The following is a 19397-nucleotide window of genomic DNA, read 5'->3' on the forward strand; positions in this document are numbered from 1 at the left end:
TGGTGTCAAGAAGAGAGCAACACAACAAAGGGGCCCATTGCCAGTGGACTATCTGATGGGGTAGCGTTGGAATAGTGGCTCATATCTATGACAAGGGTTCACAAGAAAGCATAAAAAGAGTAGCTGCAACTTTTCCTTCAACTTACTTTTACACTCATTTCTTTCTGGGTACCGTTGTCCATAATATCCATTGGGGCAGGATGAAAAACACATCCCTATCTCTCTAATTTGACTCCTCATCAGGAAAAAAAAGAGTCGAGGTTTACATGTTAAGCATCCATTGAACTGGGAACATGTTGCACATCCTTGGCAATCTTGGCTCATATCAAGATTCACTAAGAAGAAAAGTGACACAAACAAACAAAGGGGAGTTAGCTAGATGACATCTCTGTAATCCATAAATCTTCTGCTGAAACCTCATTAGGGTTTTTTGGGGGGTTGGGGTTTTTACAGCTGGGAACCCCACATTTCACAAGGGGCATTATTTCTTTACTATGATTAATAGTATCACTCTCATGCAAAATACAGCTCTGCAATCCTTATGAAAAGAGAGAGAAATAACAAAATATACCAGTGGCCTGAACATATATATGTTTACTTGGAATAATATGTTGTGCGCAATGGGGCTTACTTTCAAGGAAGTGTCTGTAGGATTGCAGCCTCAAGAACATGTGCATGTTATTCATAAGTCTTACTAAATTATATTCCTTCCAATAAATTAACTAGACCTTACTCCCAAGTAAGTAGATTGAGGACTGGATCATTCTGTGATATTATGGCAAGTGGACAAAGCTGTATTGTAACTTTTGAATAAATATTTCAGTTTTAAAAAGAGAGCCTTAATCTTTATCCACTAATCCAGTAAATTTGCCCCCCCCCCAACTGTGCTCTATGGAATTCTGTGTTTTTCAAAACCTTACTACTGAGAGGAACAATAATAGTAGATTATTATACTACTATTAAAACCATCAGTGTTACCTATTGTTTTCCTATATCACATACTGTGGGGATGTTCAGATTGCAGTCTTACTTCATTTGAGGCAATGGTGAAGCCCAAAAGGCCTATCCAATGCCTTACGTAAACTGAACATGTGACCTAGAACATGCTGGAGTTTTATAACAGACATGTGGAACAGTTCCTTGGCAGAGGAGTAATTTTGAAAAGCAAAAATAATCACAGTATAGAAAAAGTAGCTTCATTTGCATTGGCAACAGAGAAATCAAAGCAATATTATGCAGATGTGAATGTTGTATGTTGTTTTAAGAATATTTTAATTTTAAATTTAATTGTTTTGTAATTTGTTGTGTTTTGGCTTACTTATTTTATTGTTTGGTTCACCTGGTCTTTGCAATCTTGCTTTTGTTATTGCCTATGTACTAAAAACAAACCTTGAACTAAGTTTGCAATCAGCTCTAAAACAATACTTGGTTCAACCAATCCAAGAAGTACATCACAAGCCATGAAAGAAGAAAAATCAATAAGAATAACCTGTTGTCTTCTCCACATTGCATATGTATGCATAATCATCACCAATGAGACCTAAAAATGAGAAGGTTCAAATACGTATACTTTCTTCACTGTCCTTCTGAGCCTAAACAATTCTGAAGACAATATCACTGAAACTAAACTTACAAATGTTGCTGTTTAATATTGAAAACAGCATTTTTGAAAAGCAATTTGTTCAGCTTCCAAGATATTGGTCCACTTCAGCAATATACTATTTCAATGTACAGTCATACCTCGGGTTAAATATGCTTCGGGTTGCGCTCCATGGTGACCTGGAACGGGTTTCGCCGTTCATGCATGTGCAGACGGTCAAAATGACGTCACACACATGTGCGGAAGCAGCGAATTGCGACCCACAGACGCGGGTTGCGATCCGGAATGGATCCCGTTCGTATCCAGAGGTACCACAGCATGGCATACAGTTTTCCAGTGGTTGACAATATGCTTATTGGTCTGTAATTTACTGGGTGCAATTTGGAGCCATTTAAACAAACTGGCACCACCACTGCTTTGAACCCACTAAGAGGGACATGGCCAGATTTAGCATTGTGGGTAAATAGCCTGGTGAGAGTTGTGACACACCAATCAGCATAAGAGTAGAGTAATTCAAATGGAATAAAAACTAAACTGGAGGTATTCCAGGTTTAACTTGTGCTATAAAATTAAATATATCTGATTCTAATACAGGTTCCCAGTCTTGCAAAGATGTGACCATTTTGGATTTCCCAATACAAGTAAGTGTGATTTCCGACAATCTGTTTTCTCCAGATCGTGATCCAAGGGTTGGGTCAGGTTCAGATTGTTCCAGGTTAGGTCAGGCTGGTCTGAACCACCAAATCAGGCGCTAAATCAGACGTGGCTTTGGGGCAGGTGTATGCAGTCCGAGTACGAAATGTTAAAGACCAAATAATATATCAGGCAAAATGTGTCTGTTCTTCAGTAACAGGTCAAACACCTAAACCTGCACTATGAAAACTGGGATCTTGAATTTGCTGAGAAATGTTCCAAGAGAAAATCTACCAGAGAAGTATAGAAAACTTATTCAGTCTGTTAAGTTTCTTTACCACAATAGAAATAGCTTTGATTAGCCACATGAATGACAACTGGTTTGAGCTTAATCCAGTTGGTTTAAAATAAATAAATAAATAAATAAATAAATAAATAAAAACAATGGTAATAATAATATAATATTAAAAACATAATAATTATTTTCATATTGAATGAAAGATTTTTTCCCCCTCCTCCAATATACCATCTAGTTTCTCCTATATTTATAGGTCAGTTCAGGAAAGAATACAAATAATTCCACAGGGGTCAATGTACCTTGAGGTTTATTTGAATGGAAAATCTGCACGACATAACAATACTCCCCAAGAAAGGCACTAACAGAAATTTCTAGAAATAATTACCATTATTACTGGCAAAGGCAGCTTACTTTTCACTCTCAATCCAATCTGACCCTGTTCTACTCAGACAAGAGGTCTATAAAATCTGATACTTCTTATAACTGAAGACTGCAGACTGTATGATTACCTTTCTTTCATGCAAGAAAAAAGAGCCTACAATAATAAAGGGACTATGGAATAAAATAATGAATTCACTACAGTGAGGACTGTGGAAGTTATTAACTTCTATGGGCTAGGCTCAGACAATCTGACCAGTCATGCATTGTGGAGGAACAAAATATTAATTGCACATTTTGTCCCTATTTACATTGGTGGTTTTTCCCTACACGTACCTACTATTCAAATGTGAGATCCATTTGTGCACATGCACCCAAAGGCAGGACTGTGCTCCTGACAGGTGGTGCAACTGGCTGTGATTCCTTTCGCTCAACACACGTCATACAAACCGGCTGTGTTAAAATATCCAGTTTTCAAGGGCGGTCCTATTATTTACTGCCAGCTTCTTCTGGTGGTACCCCTTTAAGAATGTGAACATTCAAGATGGCATTGTGGGGATCTTTAATTATTCTGACATGCAAAGCAAAATACACCTACCCTTTGTTGCCATAACAGATTCCTATGATTATCTAGTCACTCATGCCTATACAAATGGTTTGGGATTCATAAGAGTCCCGTGGACTTGCATGCACACATTGAAACTTTTGACTGGGCAACACACAAATCACAACCTACTTTTGAGATTCCAGGTTTATAGGCAGTTTGTTATGTGAAATGCAGAGTTGCTGCTACTCATGAAAAACATCTAAATTGCCTTTTGGCCTAGGGAACTAGCTGATCAAATACATTATTCGGATCTTGTCTGTGATGCCTTTTCAGTGAGAGGGAAGCACAGCTACAACCCATCAGTCATGCTCTAAAGTGTTTGGTCTCGTTCAGATGTAGTGGTTCAGCCACAGTTTAAACATGGCTGATTCTCACAAACTGGAGTTTAATCAAATCATGGTTCTTCAAATTGTGACTTCCGTGTAGGAACTGTGGTATGTTTAAAAATGGAAATGGAAAATTCTGATCTCATCCTCTGCTGCCCAAAATAAGAGGGGGGTGGGGCAGGAAATGTACCCACCTAAGGTAACAGAGTGGCAAACAATGGATTCCTCTTAGGTTTGAACCAGGACTATAATGTTAGGTTATGGAAAGCTCCTGTTTGGGAAGGCTCCACTATGCAATCAAACTATAGGCCTTATGCAAATGAAAATTGCATGGAACTTTCCCACAGACTTTATTTAGGCCTAAATATATAGTTACAATTAACCCTAGCATCTTGCCAGATTTTACAGCTGCCACTGATAATTTGCACAATACCAAAAAATGCAGTTGTAGGAAATACTGAGAAGTCACTGTGTATGTATTAATGTAACCAAAAGCTGAGTTTAGCTATTTGGCTAGTAACGCTGCATATTTGCTCATCAGCTTTCAAACAGTACGGAGATCATTCAGTTCATACCATCAGCTTTACACAACTACAGTAGCAAGTATCTCATACAGCCTTTTGAGGCAAGCGTTTTTGTAACACAGGCTTTTTAAGAAATAGAAATCACAAGGGGAAAAACAGCAGGAGCATATTTAAAGTCCCCTTTCCCCCATACCAGAGAATATAAACTACAAAAAGCCTATAATTCTATCTTAGAAGTTATAGCGCTGCCTGCACTGTTAAGAAACAAGACTTAATGTAGTTACTCAAATTTATTGCATGCCTACACAAATTGTGACCCACCAAACTGAACACTGCTCACCAGCCATGTATTACAGCCTTTTTGGTGCTTGTTGACATCCCATTTGTTTTTGAAGCCCCAGACAGGCAACCTAAACAAGAAACTTTCAGCAAGCCCCTGGGACCCACCATATATGGCTATGTTTGACTTGGTGGGTCCAAGTACAGGCATGGTTTACCATCTTGACTTTAGCTCAACTGACTGTGATTTCAATATATTTTCCCAGTCTCCTGAAGGCCAGTGAATGCTCTGCACTAATGGGACTTACTCTTGGGCAAGGGTGCATAAAATTGCAGTCAGAAAAACAAAATTCTGCAACAAGGAAACCCAAATTCTGCAACAAGGAAGCCAAGTAAAAAATATGTGGCAGCTGTAGACTGTTATGCAAGCCACATTGGCAGAAATCCCTTCTAAAAAATTCCCTCCCAGGCGCCTCCTTATCTGTGAAAATTATGCAAACTGAATTATTTTGCATGGTTTTCTGGAGCTTTTCATGGTTTATTTTGCTTTTGTTAACCGTGAAAAAAGACAAGGAGCTGTATGGATTACTGAAACCACACTCCTGACAAGTGGAAATGTTATTCAGCAAAACTGTCTTCGACAACCTGGTGTCCTCCAGATGTTCTGAACTACAACTCCCATCAGGTACTAGGTTGGTGTAGGCTACAAAAACTCCTCTGTGGGGCTGCCTTTCAAAATTGCCTGGAAGCTCTATCTGGCTCAACACAGGGTAGTGAGATTATTGATGGGCATTGACAACTATCAGTGTATTACTTCAGTGTTTTGTCATTTGCACCCTAAGTCCCAGTTGCAATTCAAAATGCTGGCATTAACCTCTAAAGGCTTAATTTTATTGGGGCCCATATACCTGATGATCGCCTCCTCTTATATAAATCTGTCCAGACTTTAAAATTCCAATCACTAGGTGAGGACTTTCTCCAAATTTCCACGCTTAGTGAACTAAAGGTGTTCTGAGAAATGACCTCTACAGTGGTGGTGCCCCATTATAAAGCCCTCTCTCCATAAAGGCTTGCCTGGCAGCCTGGAACCTATATAAAGACATTTCAGTGCCAGGTGAAAACACTTCTATTCATGCAGGTCATTTAATAATTAGGTTGCAGTCCAAACCCACAATCTGCCAAGCTCAGAATAGTTCCAACACTCTCTGCTAGAATCACTCAGCTGGTGCAGAGCTCCCAACTCCATGTGATGAGAGTGCAGGTGGGCAATACTACTGGCAGGAAATGGTAGCCCATGGAAAGCCCAAAACCTAGCATTCTGGGGGTGGAAATGGGCTGAGCAAGCCCAGGATCTGCTGGATCCTGAGTCAGTGCCACTGCCATCAGTTAACGGCATCAGGCTCAATATGTGTTCAATTGCTAAAGATCAGACTTTTGCCTGCACCATCTTCAACTCCCATCCCAGCCTGCATGAGCACCAATAACTGCAGGTATGGTGGCAGTACACAGCTCTGTCACACCCTCTGCTGCCAGGCTAAAGTCTGGGTTGCTCTGCCAGAACATTTTTGTTTCTGACCTAGGGTATTTTGTTTTCTCCCTTGGCCAGACTTCAGTGCTGTTTTTATCATTCTTGATCTTACCCACCATCATAGTGGCTTTATATTGATTGGAATTATTTTATTTTATTGCAGCTGTATTTTATTGCTTTTAAAAGTTGTGAAGTGCCCAGAGGACATGGTTAACTTGACAGTATATAAATGCCAAAACCGAGAGAGAGAGAGAGAGAGAGAGAGAGAGAGAGAGTAAACTGGTTGTTGCCATCTACATTGAATTGAAATACAGTCTAGAAATCAATTTTAAGTGGTCTTCCTTCAGACTATTTATGCTAAACCCTTCACAGAACTGAGAAAGGCAAATGTGGGACAGACAAGCACATTTTAGAATTCACCAGAACAAATAACCCACCCAATTTACAAAGCAGCAACCAATACAAAGCAGCCCTTGCAGCAAACACCATTCACCCACCCAATCGCTAGATCCTGCTTACGGATGCAAACAATCGTCCATCCCCCCCTCTGCACTACCCATGTATAAGACGACTCCCCCCCCCATTTTTTACTTAATTTTGGAGTAAAAAAACCCTTGTCTAATACACATAAAAGTACGGTAATATCACTGTTCTAATTCCAATGGCAAATAAATACAGTGGTACCTCGGGTTACATACGCTTCAGCTTACATACGCTTCAGGTTACAGACTCCGCTAACCCAGAAATAGTACCTCGGGTTAAGAACTTTGCTTCAGGATGAGAACAGAAATCGTGCTCTGGCAGCGCAGCAGCAGCAGGAGGCCCCATTAGCTAAAGCGGTGCTTCAGGTTAAGAACAGTTTCAGGTTAAGAACGGAATGAATTAAGTACTTAACCCGAGGTACCACTGTACATAGCACTGGATGTCACCATTTGCCAGCAATTAATCAGAGATGGAATTCTAACACAATAAGGTCTTGACCCCAAAATATATGAGGTCCCACTATCAATCGACCATAATCCAAAGTAGCACAATGTGACACATGCACAAAACAAAAAATTAGAAATATTTGTACAGCAATTAACTAAAGCACATGATCTCCTCTGCAGATTACACATAAACTCACAAAACACAAGATGCATGTATGTTGTGTATTATCAAGGAAGTAAGCATTTGTAACATGGGTAAATTTATCTAAGCTAAAGGAGGAAGGGTAGGAAAAAATACCTGAAAAAATACAGATGGAGGATACTAGTGAGGCAAAGATTAGTGCCAAGGATAGCAACACATAGTCAATACATATACAGGGTAGGTGATCAGTCAAGAACATGAACCAAGAAGCTACCAGTCAAATTTGGTCAAGGTACAATATATGCAGAGTCAGGGTTCTTAAGGTGCAGTGAATCTGCCCAAAGTTTTCCATTGCCTGAACATTTTAACTGAGTCCTTGCCTATTAATTCTGCATCCTTTATGAAGCAACAACAGCACTCCACTACGATATTTTTGTGAAAGCAATGCAGCCAGGCATGACGTAAAATGAAGTGAGGAAGATCCATACAAACTACAGGAGCCAAGAGGAATACTTTGTAAAACTATCTAATATTTTCAATTTAGGAGTGGTTGGCATCTTCCCACTATGATTGGGCCTCTATGTTTTGGTAATTTTACAAGTAGCACGCCAAGCCTGGGATCAAGTTTCAAATTTACTCACTCACTTACTTACTATAACCTTTTCAAATCTGTAAGTGTAGAGGTCATAAGAGATATAGACTTCCTGGATCCAAAGTCACCTTCCATACAGATCTTTGAGCTTCCATTTGCTTTTCCCACCATCGAAAGGAAGGGCTGCTAAGAACTGGGGGGGGGATCCCAGTGGAGGCACTCTCAGATTTATGAATTTGAACTCGGTGTACACATTCTTTACATATAATAAGACTCCCTGTCCCCCCCTCCCACTTTGAACAAGGTATACCCTTCAGCTGCTATGTTCCAATCATGAGTCTCCCCTCATCACACCTCAGTAATACCTTAATTTCCTGGTTAGGATGCCAGATCCTTCCTGTTTGTTTCCCATATTTTGTGTCGTAAGAGACCATGGCCATTGCACCTTCCCAAATTCCCTGCTGTTGTATTTACCTGAAAATTACCAGGCCCCACTTCCATTGTACTGCCTCCTTTTTTCTTCTTTCTTTCTTTCTTTCTTTCTTTCTTTCTTTTTTGCCTTCTTCCTAGTACTTGACTCAGTATACAGCTCTGGGCTTTTGCCTCCATTCCTCACAGGATTTAGTTTAAAAGTTTCCTTGATCATGTTGACAAGGTTCCTGAAAAGCACGTTCTTCCCAGTCCTAATGGAGTACATCCCATCTCCCACCAGGTCCAAGAAACAATGCTATCTTGTAGCTGGCTGTTCACTTATGGCATCCTGCTATAACTCCCCAACCTTTTACAGGAAGGAGGGAACTGGGTGGAGGGACTACTTTTGTCCCCAAGACTTTCAAAGATGGCTTACTGGTTTTAGGCATTTACATTAACCTAGCATAGCTTTGTCCATGGAAAAGAGAACAAGGGACAACAGCAAAGAAATATTTTTGGTATGGCAAATCATGATTTCCTATTTATTTAGGGAAAATAAATGAATTTATAAATTACTTCTTGGTAAGATGAGAGCAAGAATCCCATTGCAGGGCCCACAGAAAGTAATGAAGTTTGGGGCTAAAGCACCAAGGGTGTAGGGTTCCCTGCTGCAACAAAATCCACTGTATTTGAAATGAGAGCCCTCTTATGTTGAAAAAACCATGGCTTCTACTACAGTAGTACCTCGGGTTACAGACGATTCAGGTTATAGACACTTCAGGTTACAGACTCTGCTAACCCAGAAATAGTACCTCTGGTTAAGAACTTTGCTTCAGGATGAGAACAGAAATTGTGTGGTGGCAGCAGCGGGAGGCCCCATTACCTAAAGTGGTACCTCAGGTTAAGAACAGTTTCAGGTTAAGAACGGACCTCCAGAACAAATTAAGTTCTTAACCCAAGGTACCACTGTATTAGCTATAAATAGAATACACAGTCTTGCTCTATTATATTACAGCTAAATAACTTGTCCATTTTATAAGAAAAGTAGAGGAAAGTAAATGTGTGCATGTCTGGAAGAAAGCAGGGGAGAGAAAAATCTCACTGCTGAAAAGTGTTCTGCCAAAATAAACCTTGGAGCATTTTATAAATTAATTCTGGTCCGCATGTTTATTTTTCTTTTGGAAATTCTAAAATGAGACCGTTCAAATCATCTTATTGGCAGCAGCATATTTTTAGAGGAGTGAAGAAAAAAACCCCACAGAGCTCTGTTACTGGAAGGTGCTTGCTATTTTTTTCACTGAAAGTATTCTTTCCTTCTGACCTGGCATATTAGATAAGATTTATACTTCTGACCTGACATTATGTAGTTAAGATTTATTCTTCTGTATCAGCTTTATGATGCTTGCAAGCTATTTATTTACAGCATGGGGAATATATTTATGGCATAAGAAACAGAGATTGTGCTTTAAAAAATAGTAAAAAAAAATGTCAGGGAGAGTCCCACGTAACAGTGAAAACAGCAGATGCCCCTACAGCTGCTTCCCCCGGGCTCTTGGGGTATTTCCTTTGTTGTTTCAGCATCAGCATTAAACAATTTCAAGTCATTTTGATGGAGAGCAACCTTAGACGGTTCCAAAAGCTCCAGCACATTCAAATATATGCTGAAGTGCAAGATAAAACAGGCTTTTTTCCTTAAGCTGTGATCAGTCGCTAACACAGATCCGATTGACTTGATTTTGATTCATTGTATTTCTATGCCACTTTCCATTCAAAATCATCTAAAAGAAGCTTACAAACAAATAAATAACAATTACAGAATGGAACATCATGAATACAACATGAATCATAGAAAATAAATAACAAATCATCAACGAAATAATTGCAATCTCTAAAACACCATTAACAAAGCAGCAACTGAAAAATAAGCCAAGCATCGCAATAATCCATAAAACAATATCAACGTTAACAAAATAGCAACTAAAAAAGAGAGAGAGCTATGCACAGTCAAGTCTGTACGCACACTCTTCACGATCACATGTCTTATCATCTTTCATTCTATTCAGTTCATTAAAACACAGGGGATGGACTGGGAAGTCCTGAGGGAAGTGATTTTTGTTCTGCATTATTTTGTTTTGGGAAATGTATGATGTATATCTTTAAAATCTGGAAAATGTGTCAAATGAAATAAAATAAATGGAATTTAAAGAATAAAATAAAAACACACATAATGCCTGTTGTTAAGACAGCTCAGCCAAATGCTGTGCCAGCTGGGGTCCTCAGGTAGCGAGTGGGCCATGGTGGAGGCAGTGGGGCTCTCAGGCCTATCGCCAGTGGTAAAGGATATGTTGAGTCAGCATAGTAATTAGGGGGTCCATTCCCACTCGAGAAAGTCCAAGGCAAGCCTGTCCCTCTGGAGCAGAGAGTCGTGGCTGCACTTGGTGTAGAGGCAGACCAAGAGGTCCAGCAGTGCCTCCACACTCAAGACACTCTTGCTGGGCACAGTCCAGCCAAAATAAAGCTCAGTGGACTTACATTAATTTCACTGGGAGTATTAAGCACATGTTTACATCCCTCGTATTAGAATCAATGAGAGTTAAAAGAGCTTAACTTTCATTAGATCATACTCATTGTTTCAAGTGCTGGTTTTGATTACATTGCCATTTTAAAGAAAAGGTAACTCTACTTGGGGCTGATTTACACATGCACATACACCATTTGGTATCTCATCACTCAGATGCTTAGCACTTAATAACTCACAGCTGAATGCACAAATTACTGCCTCTACTGAAAAGGAATGCATTCCCCCAAAATAATCAGGTTAAGTTCTGTTCATTTTTTGTTTTGTGATGGTGCTGTCACACATGTAAGTCATCACAACGCTGGAGCCACTGGTTGACAATTATTCACATATGAACATATCTTTCACTTGAAATGCCAAATTATGGTTTACAAGACTTAGATGTGGTTAATTGCAACATCCAAATTGGCAAACCATGGCTTAAAGCAGATCTGCAAACTATGGGTAGAAAATTGTAGCACTAAGGATATCATTCTGTCAATACAAGCATTTTCCCTTGCTTCTACGCTCTCTTCTGTGGAGCCTTCCAGGGCAGATTTTGGAGAGATATGGGGTCGCATGCCCCACATTTCTATAAAATATCCAAGGAAACTCACCTTTCCATGTGCTCTTTGGTGAAATTCCCAGCTTTCCACTCTGTACCACTTTGACTTAGCCTGTAACAAAGTCTAAGAATGTGCAACTGAAAAAGCTACATTCTTCCCAATGCCTACCCCTGCCTCCACTTCCCTCTCTTCCTCTAATGTTTCCCTGTGTCAATTTTAGTATGAAAGCACCTCAGGGTAGGGACCTGCTTTGTTATCTACTACACCGGGCCTGCCACTTCCACATAATTTACTTATGCAACTGCAGCCTCCAAATAAATAAATGGAGAGTGGGGGAAACTTACCATGGACAGAGCTTTTTAATCCCCACATCTTACCTACTGGGCTCTGGGAAGGTCGTGTGAGGCCTGGTAAGCAAGGCAGAGGACTAAGCTCACTCCAGACAGGTAGGGATGGTTGCACAGGAGGGGGCATGGTTCTGAGGGTTTCCTTTGTTGTTGTTGTTTAGTCATTTAGTCGTGTCCGACTCTTTATGACCCCGTGGACCAGAGCACGCCAGGCACTTCTGTCTTCCACTGCCTCCCGCAGTTTAGTCAAACGCATGCTGGTAGCTTTACACAAATTGGCTTTGCATGTGGATGCCCGGAACTGAACTCTCACGTAGTGAGGTCACTGTATATATTTTGAAAAGTAGTTTGTCTGTTTGTCCATTTGTTCTCTATGAGTTTGGACACCTCTTGATATATCATTGCCAAACTTTACACAAGGGTTCCTGAGATGGGCTCAGTGGTTGTTGTTGATGTTTGGATGTCAGGTGCCATTTTGAATTAAGATGGCAGACCAAAGCATGGTTTTGATGTGACTTCACCTGATTTTTGGTGTAAGGGGTCCAAACTGTGCCACTTTCAAACTCTGCACAAGGTTTTCGTTGACATTGGGTCACTGGGCACCATTTTTAATCAAGATGGTGGACCAAAACATAACTTTGGCATGACTTCACCTGGCTTTTGGCTTGACTGTTCCAAACTCTGCTGATTTGGATGCCTTTGAAGATATTGTTGCCCAATTTGCTGATCCTCACCTGTACCAATTTGGATGCCTCTCAAGATATCATCACTCTACTTGACACAAGAGTTCCCAAGGTAGAGGCAGCAGTCTTCATCAATGGCTTGAGTGCCAGGCACCATTTTGAATGAAGATAGTGGACCAAATTAACCCCAAATGCACCTTAACTCCACACACCAAAATGATTCAGGACTCGGTCAGGTGCTCTCCGGGTTAGTTTGGAGCCCTGTGTAGCATGTGTGTGCACCCTGGCTTGTTTGTATATACAGACATAACCCCCAAACTCACAAATGACACAATCCATTTAAAAATCATAATTCTGAAAGGGGAGTTCTTTAAATTCCCAAGCAGTGCTGGACACTCCCTGATAGTAGTCTATTATGGATCAAGGCAAGCTGGTGGTGATGATGGTGACGATAATGCAATATACTACTTTGTGGTTGGTATTTGAGAGTTGTGAAGAAAAGAAATTTTAAAAATTCTGACTGAGGAGTTGAATGTTTGTTTGAACAATCCCTAGTTGTCATCATCTTTTCAGTTCAAGGTTACTTTTGTCAAGGTTTATGGTCTGTTCCATGTGTAATGCCTTGGGGCGAAGAACGTAAGGAGTGGTAAGCCCAATAATATTTCAAGATAATCCTGAGGTGCTTCCTTTTCCCAACCTTTGTTGCCTATTTAGATTTTTCATTCCAGACAAAGTCTCTTAACATGTATTCTTATACAGTAATTTAACCTATGGGCTTTCTGCTCTCAGCAGCTTGAAAGTCATTACTCCAGTAAAATAATAATAATGGTACTTTTTTGTTTTACTCTCTTTTTTTACTCCAGTTGTGGATTTCATTTAAGTAGTGCAATCATATTTCCCTGTCTTCTTATACAATATTAATTATAAAATAATAGTACAGCTCTTTGCTTCTTATATACTCCACATTGCACTTCTGTGCATGTTTATTAAGAAGTAACCTCTCCCTAGGATTCCAACACACTTACCTGAGAACAAGCCCATTTAACATAATGGGACTTACATTCAAATATACATGCACATGATTGCACGCCTGTTGTATTCATCCCACTGAAGCCAATTGTTTATAAGTAGTTTTAGGCTTGATTTGGTGTTCAGCTAAGTATGTAAGTTTTCGAAGCACTTATTTAGGAATAGGAGGAAAGTTTATGGGTGAGTTATGACAATGTCAAGAAGGTGATGTAGTAAAAGTCATAAAATACTTGCAGATGCTGGTATTTGTAGCTTTGGAGAAGAAGCACTGGAATAATGTTTACTGTTGCTAAGCGTGTCTGTGGGAGACCTGCAGCAGGGAACATGGGTGGTTTCCCTCTCTTTGACCCACAGAGCTGATAGGAATCAAATATCATGTTCTCAAAGTTACCTTCAGTAAATTCTGTTGTATTGTTGGATGCGCTCATAACATAAATTCTATAAAATACATTAAAGTGCCATGTTTTTTGCAGTTGGATTTGTGCATGAGGATCTGGGGGTGCACTGCAGGTGTTTCTACATCAGCTGGTCATTTCTATTTTGTGATTTATATTTGGACTCAGTTCAAAAACACTCCAACATAAAACAGAGCCTGATGTTACCGGGTAATACCAGGCAGGTAAACATATCCAAGTCCTACCAGAACTACACAACCTTACCATAGGCTGAGTACACATTACCATCTTAAAACACAATGAGGTGTTTTCCCCCCATTGTGTTTCAATTTGCATTTGCATTCCTATGCTTTGACATGTTTCCACATCACCCACAGCCTGCCCACACCACTGAGTGGAGATGGCGTGGGGATATCCCAATGCAAACTGCCTGGTGGGTGTCCTCACCCTTCCACCTACCTTCTCTCCTGCTGGAACTAACTTGTGAAAAGCTAAGCCCAGAGGCACTTGGAGCTAGGAAACCAGAGCCTCATATTACAGGTTCTTGAGAACAGCTTTAAGTCCACTACAAAACAGTTGGAAAGTATTTAAACTTAAGCAGAAGCAGATATATTGCTGGCACCATCTTCATCTGCGCATGCATGCCCATACTGCCACCACACATGTAGAGACACACCCAGAAGGAAAGGTCAGTGTCTCAAGTATACACACTGGGGCTTCACTGTTAATTGAATAAGGCTACAGTTTCCAAGTCGGATCAAAGCTGGTTTGTGGGATATGCATCAAACCTCAGTATTTCACAAAAACTGCAAAATACATCTGGATCATTGACAATACCAGGGATCAGCAACCTTTTTCAGCCATGGGCTGGTCCACTGTCCCTCAGACCATGTGGTGGGCCGGACTATATGGGGGGGGATGAACGAATTCCTTTTTTTAAAAAAATAATAATATTTATTAACATTTTAAAGACTACAAAAGAAAGAAAAAGAATTATACAATACAATACAATACAAAACAAAAACACCACACAACACCAACCCCAAAACAAAACAAAACAAACACAATTTAAAACACATCTAATAAGTTCAGTATCTTAACTTTCATTTACTTGTTTCAACGACCTTCTCACACCTCCCTTTTTGTATTCCACTTTAATTAACTGTTTCAGCAATTCCTTTCCATCTTCCTCTGTTTTCTGTCCTGTAATTTATCTTAACATATTCTAACCTTATTTTTCCCTTTAATATATAATTGTCTTAACATATTTTAACCTTATTTTCCCTTTAATACTCTAATAATCTATTTGTATTTAATTCCTTGTAACATTTCTACTAAAGCCATATAACTCCTTTCCAACATTTTTCTAACACTCATTAATTTTACAATATTTTTATAAATAGTCTTTAAACTTTTTCCAATCTTCTTCCACTGACTCTTCTCCCTGGTCCCGGATTCTGCCAGTCATATCCGCCAATTCCCTATAGTCCATTAACCTGGTGATCTTCTGTCCGATGCTCTTAACTCTTTTCCAAGTCCCTTCTGCGAGTCTTCTTCATATTTATACATGAGCTTTACTTTGTCTTCCACTGATCTTATTTTCATTTTCCTTCCTTTGAGGCTAAAGAGTAGATCTCGGGGAAACTCCCACCTAAAGATGATTTTATTCCTTCTCGACAGGGCAACCAAATCTCCGTAGTTAAATCTAAGATCCAAAAGGTATTTCAGGACGTCTTTCAAAATTTCCACTCTTGACTGTTGTTCTTCTAAGTTCTTCTGGTAGTTCCAACAGTCTCTTATTTTGTTCTTCTCTTTTTTCCCTCCTCTTCCAAGTCCGAAGGCCTTCACAGTTTTAATCTCTTCTTGACCCAAGTCCTGGTCCCAAAAATCATCAAATTCCTGTGTGAGGAAATCTATCAAACTTTCCTTCTCCAGTTCAGGTAGGGCTCTGATCCTCGAAATCTGATTTTCTTTAAATTCAGTCATAGCAGGCATCAACTTATGGTCATCAAATTGCATCTGTAAGGCTGGGATTCTCTCTCTCTCCAATTGTGTAACTTTAGGTTCAATGGCAATAACTTTCTCCCTAGCCTTCTCCGCAGTTTGCCATGTCAAAGTAGATTCCTGTGTCAGTTTCTGAATAGTTTCTGTATTGGTGTTCACTTTTTGTCCCAAATTGTCGAATTTGGTAATTACCACATCCACCTTTTTGTGAAGCTGTTCCAATGAGTCACTTATCTTACATAATACATCCACTAAGGCCTCTTCTGTCAACATTCTTAACCGATTCAAGGTCCCCAGAATCTCACAGGTTTTTATCTTGCAGCTGGAAATTCCCCCAGCTCAACTCTTGTGACAGTTTCAAAGGCTTCCTCTAGAGGGAAACAGTTCCTCTAGAGGGAAACAGTTTCTATTTGTATTAGTCCTTTTAAACTCAATTCAAACAATAAAGTTAGTTTCCATTTTCTGTTACTTTTACTCCTTTTTAAACGCAGACGGAGACAGTGGAAACAATGTATTGCTCATATTTAACTAACTGTCAGTAAACGTTCTAATCACGGCCAATGAGCCTTCCAGAACACGTCAGTCCTGTTGGCAGCCCATTTCCAGGATCGGAGCGGTGGTAAATTAACTCTGTTCGCTCTCTCCTGCAGGTATACTCAGTCCATAACTTTCCCCCCTCTTCTCCTGCCACCAAGGGGGGTTTAGTATTTTTTACTGATGGAAATTTAGTCCTTTACAATAGGCTTTCCGAGACTTCAGCTTGCATCCTCGTTGCTTCAATCTATTTACAAAAGGGGAAGGTGGACTTCCTGTTTTAGACCTCCCCGTTTCGGCACCAAATTAAGACGTTTAAAAATCTAATTCTCCACTCTACTCACGGGTAGTTGCTTTAAGATCAAATTGTCCACAGGAAAAAGTCAGCGCTCTCCGGCAACAGCTATGCGGCTTCGCTCCGTGGAAGAAGCAGTCAATTCGAAGCACCGCGCCGCTCACCCCACGTCGCTCCGGATCCCCGAAACCGGGTCTCCCTGTGAGTAGGGGAGGCGCAAAAGGTGCCAGTCGAATCCCACGTTCACAGGCTTCACCCACCTGTGATTTCTAGTGGGTCTCCGCCTTCGCCGTGGCGGCCAGACCCGGATTCCCACGAAGCAAATTCCTTCCGATCAGAGGAATTCCGCCATTACCGGAGGCACTAAGCTGGAAGTCCGGAATGAACGAATTCCTATGCCCCACAAATAACCCAGAGATGCATTTTAAATAAAAGCACACATTCTGCTCATGTAAAAACACCAGGCAGGCCCCACAAATAACCCAGAGATGCATTTTAAATAAAAGGGCACATTCTACTCTTGTAAAAACATGCTGATTCCTGGACCGACCACGGGCTGGATTGAGAAGGCGATTGGGCCGCATCTGGCCCACGGACCTTAGGTTGCCTACCCCTGGATAATACTATGTGAACAGAGATTGAAAAACCAGCAGTGGGAGCACACCGGAACCAGTATAAACAGTATTCTGTAACCAGCCATAGGCCCCATCTGCATTATACATTTAAAGCAGTATCATAACGCTTTAAACATTCATAGCTTTCCTCAAAGAATCCTGGCAAGTGAAATTTGTTAAGGATGAGAATTGTTAGAAGACTCCTGCTTCTTATGGTTCCCAGAGTGGTATAACAATCAATCCCTCTTCCCAGGAAACTTTGTGAATTTTAGCTGCCTTCTTCCTCCCCATTTTCCCCTTCATTCCCACAAATGTCAGAGAAGGGTAAGCAGAACCAGTGGTTGGACTGGGGATCCAGTGCTGCTGCTGCTGCTGCCTATTTAGGATGAAGAGTCAGTCTGGGTAAGGCGGCAGCAGGAAGAGCAATGTGGAGAGGAAGAAGACATCCAGAAGCGGTGGTGGTCAGCCTGCAGATCTACTGCTCCCACTGCCAATTAGTATGGAAAGATGCCCAGGTAAGACAGCAATGGGAGGAGGAGTACAGGGAGGAGGAAAGTGATCAGTAGAAGCACTGGCCAGCCTGGGGCCCCATGATACATCACAGGACACTATTCTGTCCCCCATGCTGTTTGATATTTCTCCGAAATTGGGGGGCCTGGTGTGCAGTGCCAACTCTGCCACTCATTTTTATCTTATTCAGGTGAAGTAACTGAAGTCCTGAACTAGTGTCTGAGATGGGTGGTGAATTGGATAAAGGCCAATAAACTGAAGATTATCAGAATAGGGAAGTGGAATTCAGTCTGAACTGGGTGGGATTGCATATCCCTTAAGAAGCAAGCACAGTTTGGAGCTGCTGTTAGTTACAGGCTTGTTCTGGGAAGCCCAAGTGCATGAGGCACTGTTCATCAGCTGAGCCTGGGGAGTCAGAGCCTTCCTCATCAGAGACAACCTTGTCACTTTTATCCACGTGTTGACATTTCACTTATATTACTGCAATGTGTTTTACATTTGGCTGACTCAATAAATCATTCCCGAGCTTAGGTTGGTGCACAACACTGCAGCTGTGTTGCCGACCGGGGCCAGGCATTCAGAAAATATATTGCCAGTCTTGAGTCAAATGCCCAGACTTCTGGTTCAATTCAAAGTGCTGATTATGGCCTTTAAAGCATGATATGGCTTAGGACCACTGTACCTTAAGGAGTACTTGAAGCAAACTTACTTCAGAAGAAAACCCACAATGGTCCTTGCAAAGGTAAAATTTGCCCTTCATGGAACTCTGAGCAGCAGACATGGGGACACCTAGCTTCCAAACCAGGCACTAGCCAGGCTCACATCTGCTAGCAATGTAACCATACCATGTGACACCATTCTTTGTATCTAGGTCAGCATACATGTGTGTGTGCGCACACACACTCATGTATTAAATAGCCAGTTCCCAATATTCTGTTCTTTCTTATATTCCTAGCACACACAAGCATCTGTTATAGCTACTTCCCAACATTCCCTTCTTTGTCAAAAGCAAGCAGATTTCCCCAAACTAGTCCTCTCCAGATGTTTCTGGATTGCAACTCCCACCATCTTGGACCATCAGTGATGCTGGCTGGGCCATACTTCACCAGCAGTGCACCAAATTGAGGAAGGCTGCACTAGAGTGTGATAGAAAAGTCAGACAACTGACTTGAAGAAGGAGGAGGAGACAGGGAGTAAAACCATCTCTGATCAGAGATGCCTCACTTCATTTCTCCCATACATGAAACCAGTTCTTGGTCTAGCATGGGAGCCATGTGGATGGAGGAACACACCCTTCTTATCTCTCCATACTGCGTGCATCTGGGGAAGGAAGACTATGTCCTGACATACTGTCTAGCATCCTGAGTGTGTGTACTTTGTTCTCATAGGCAATTCTCATGTGCATCAGGAAAGGAGGTGGTAATTATTTAGCACATTAGTAAGTTATATGAAGAGGTTTTTTTAAAAACTCCCCCTTTTTTTACTCTTTCCAAAGTAGCAAACAAATGCAAATGCCATAAAAGTAAACCTAAACAAAATAACAATAACAGAGGACTAAGATACCAAATAGCCAGTTAACGGGATTAAAATACAGTGGAACCTCGGGTTGCGAACAT

At 40.8% G+C, this 19397-nt stretch overlaps 1 protein-coding gene across 1 annotated transcript in view; it reads right to left on the minus strand.

The window, feature by feature from the left end:
* Nucleotides 1-19397, minus strand: part of RSPO3 (R-spondin 3) — a 55446-nt gene that overhangs the window by 28618 nt on the left and 7431 nt on the right. The window contains exon 2 of the mRNA XM_079971968.1: nucleotides 147-335. Coding sequence (XP_079828094.1) covers nucleotides 147-335 — 189 coding nt within the window. The remainder of the gene's footprint in view (nucleotides 1-146; nucleotides 336-19397) is intronic.

Source organism: Podarcis cretensis (genome assembly GCF_951804945.1).
Source record: "Podarcis cretensis genome assembly, chromosome: 3".
NCBI classification, from domain to species: Eukaryota; Metazoa; Chordata; class Lepidosauria; order Squamata; family Lacertidae; genus Podarcis; species Podarcis cretensis.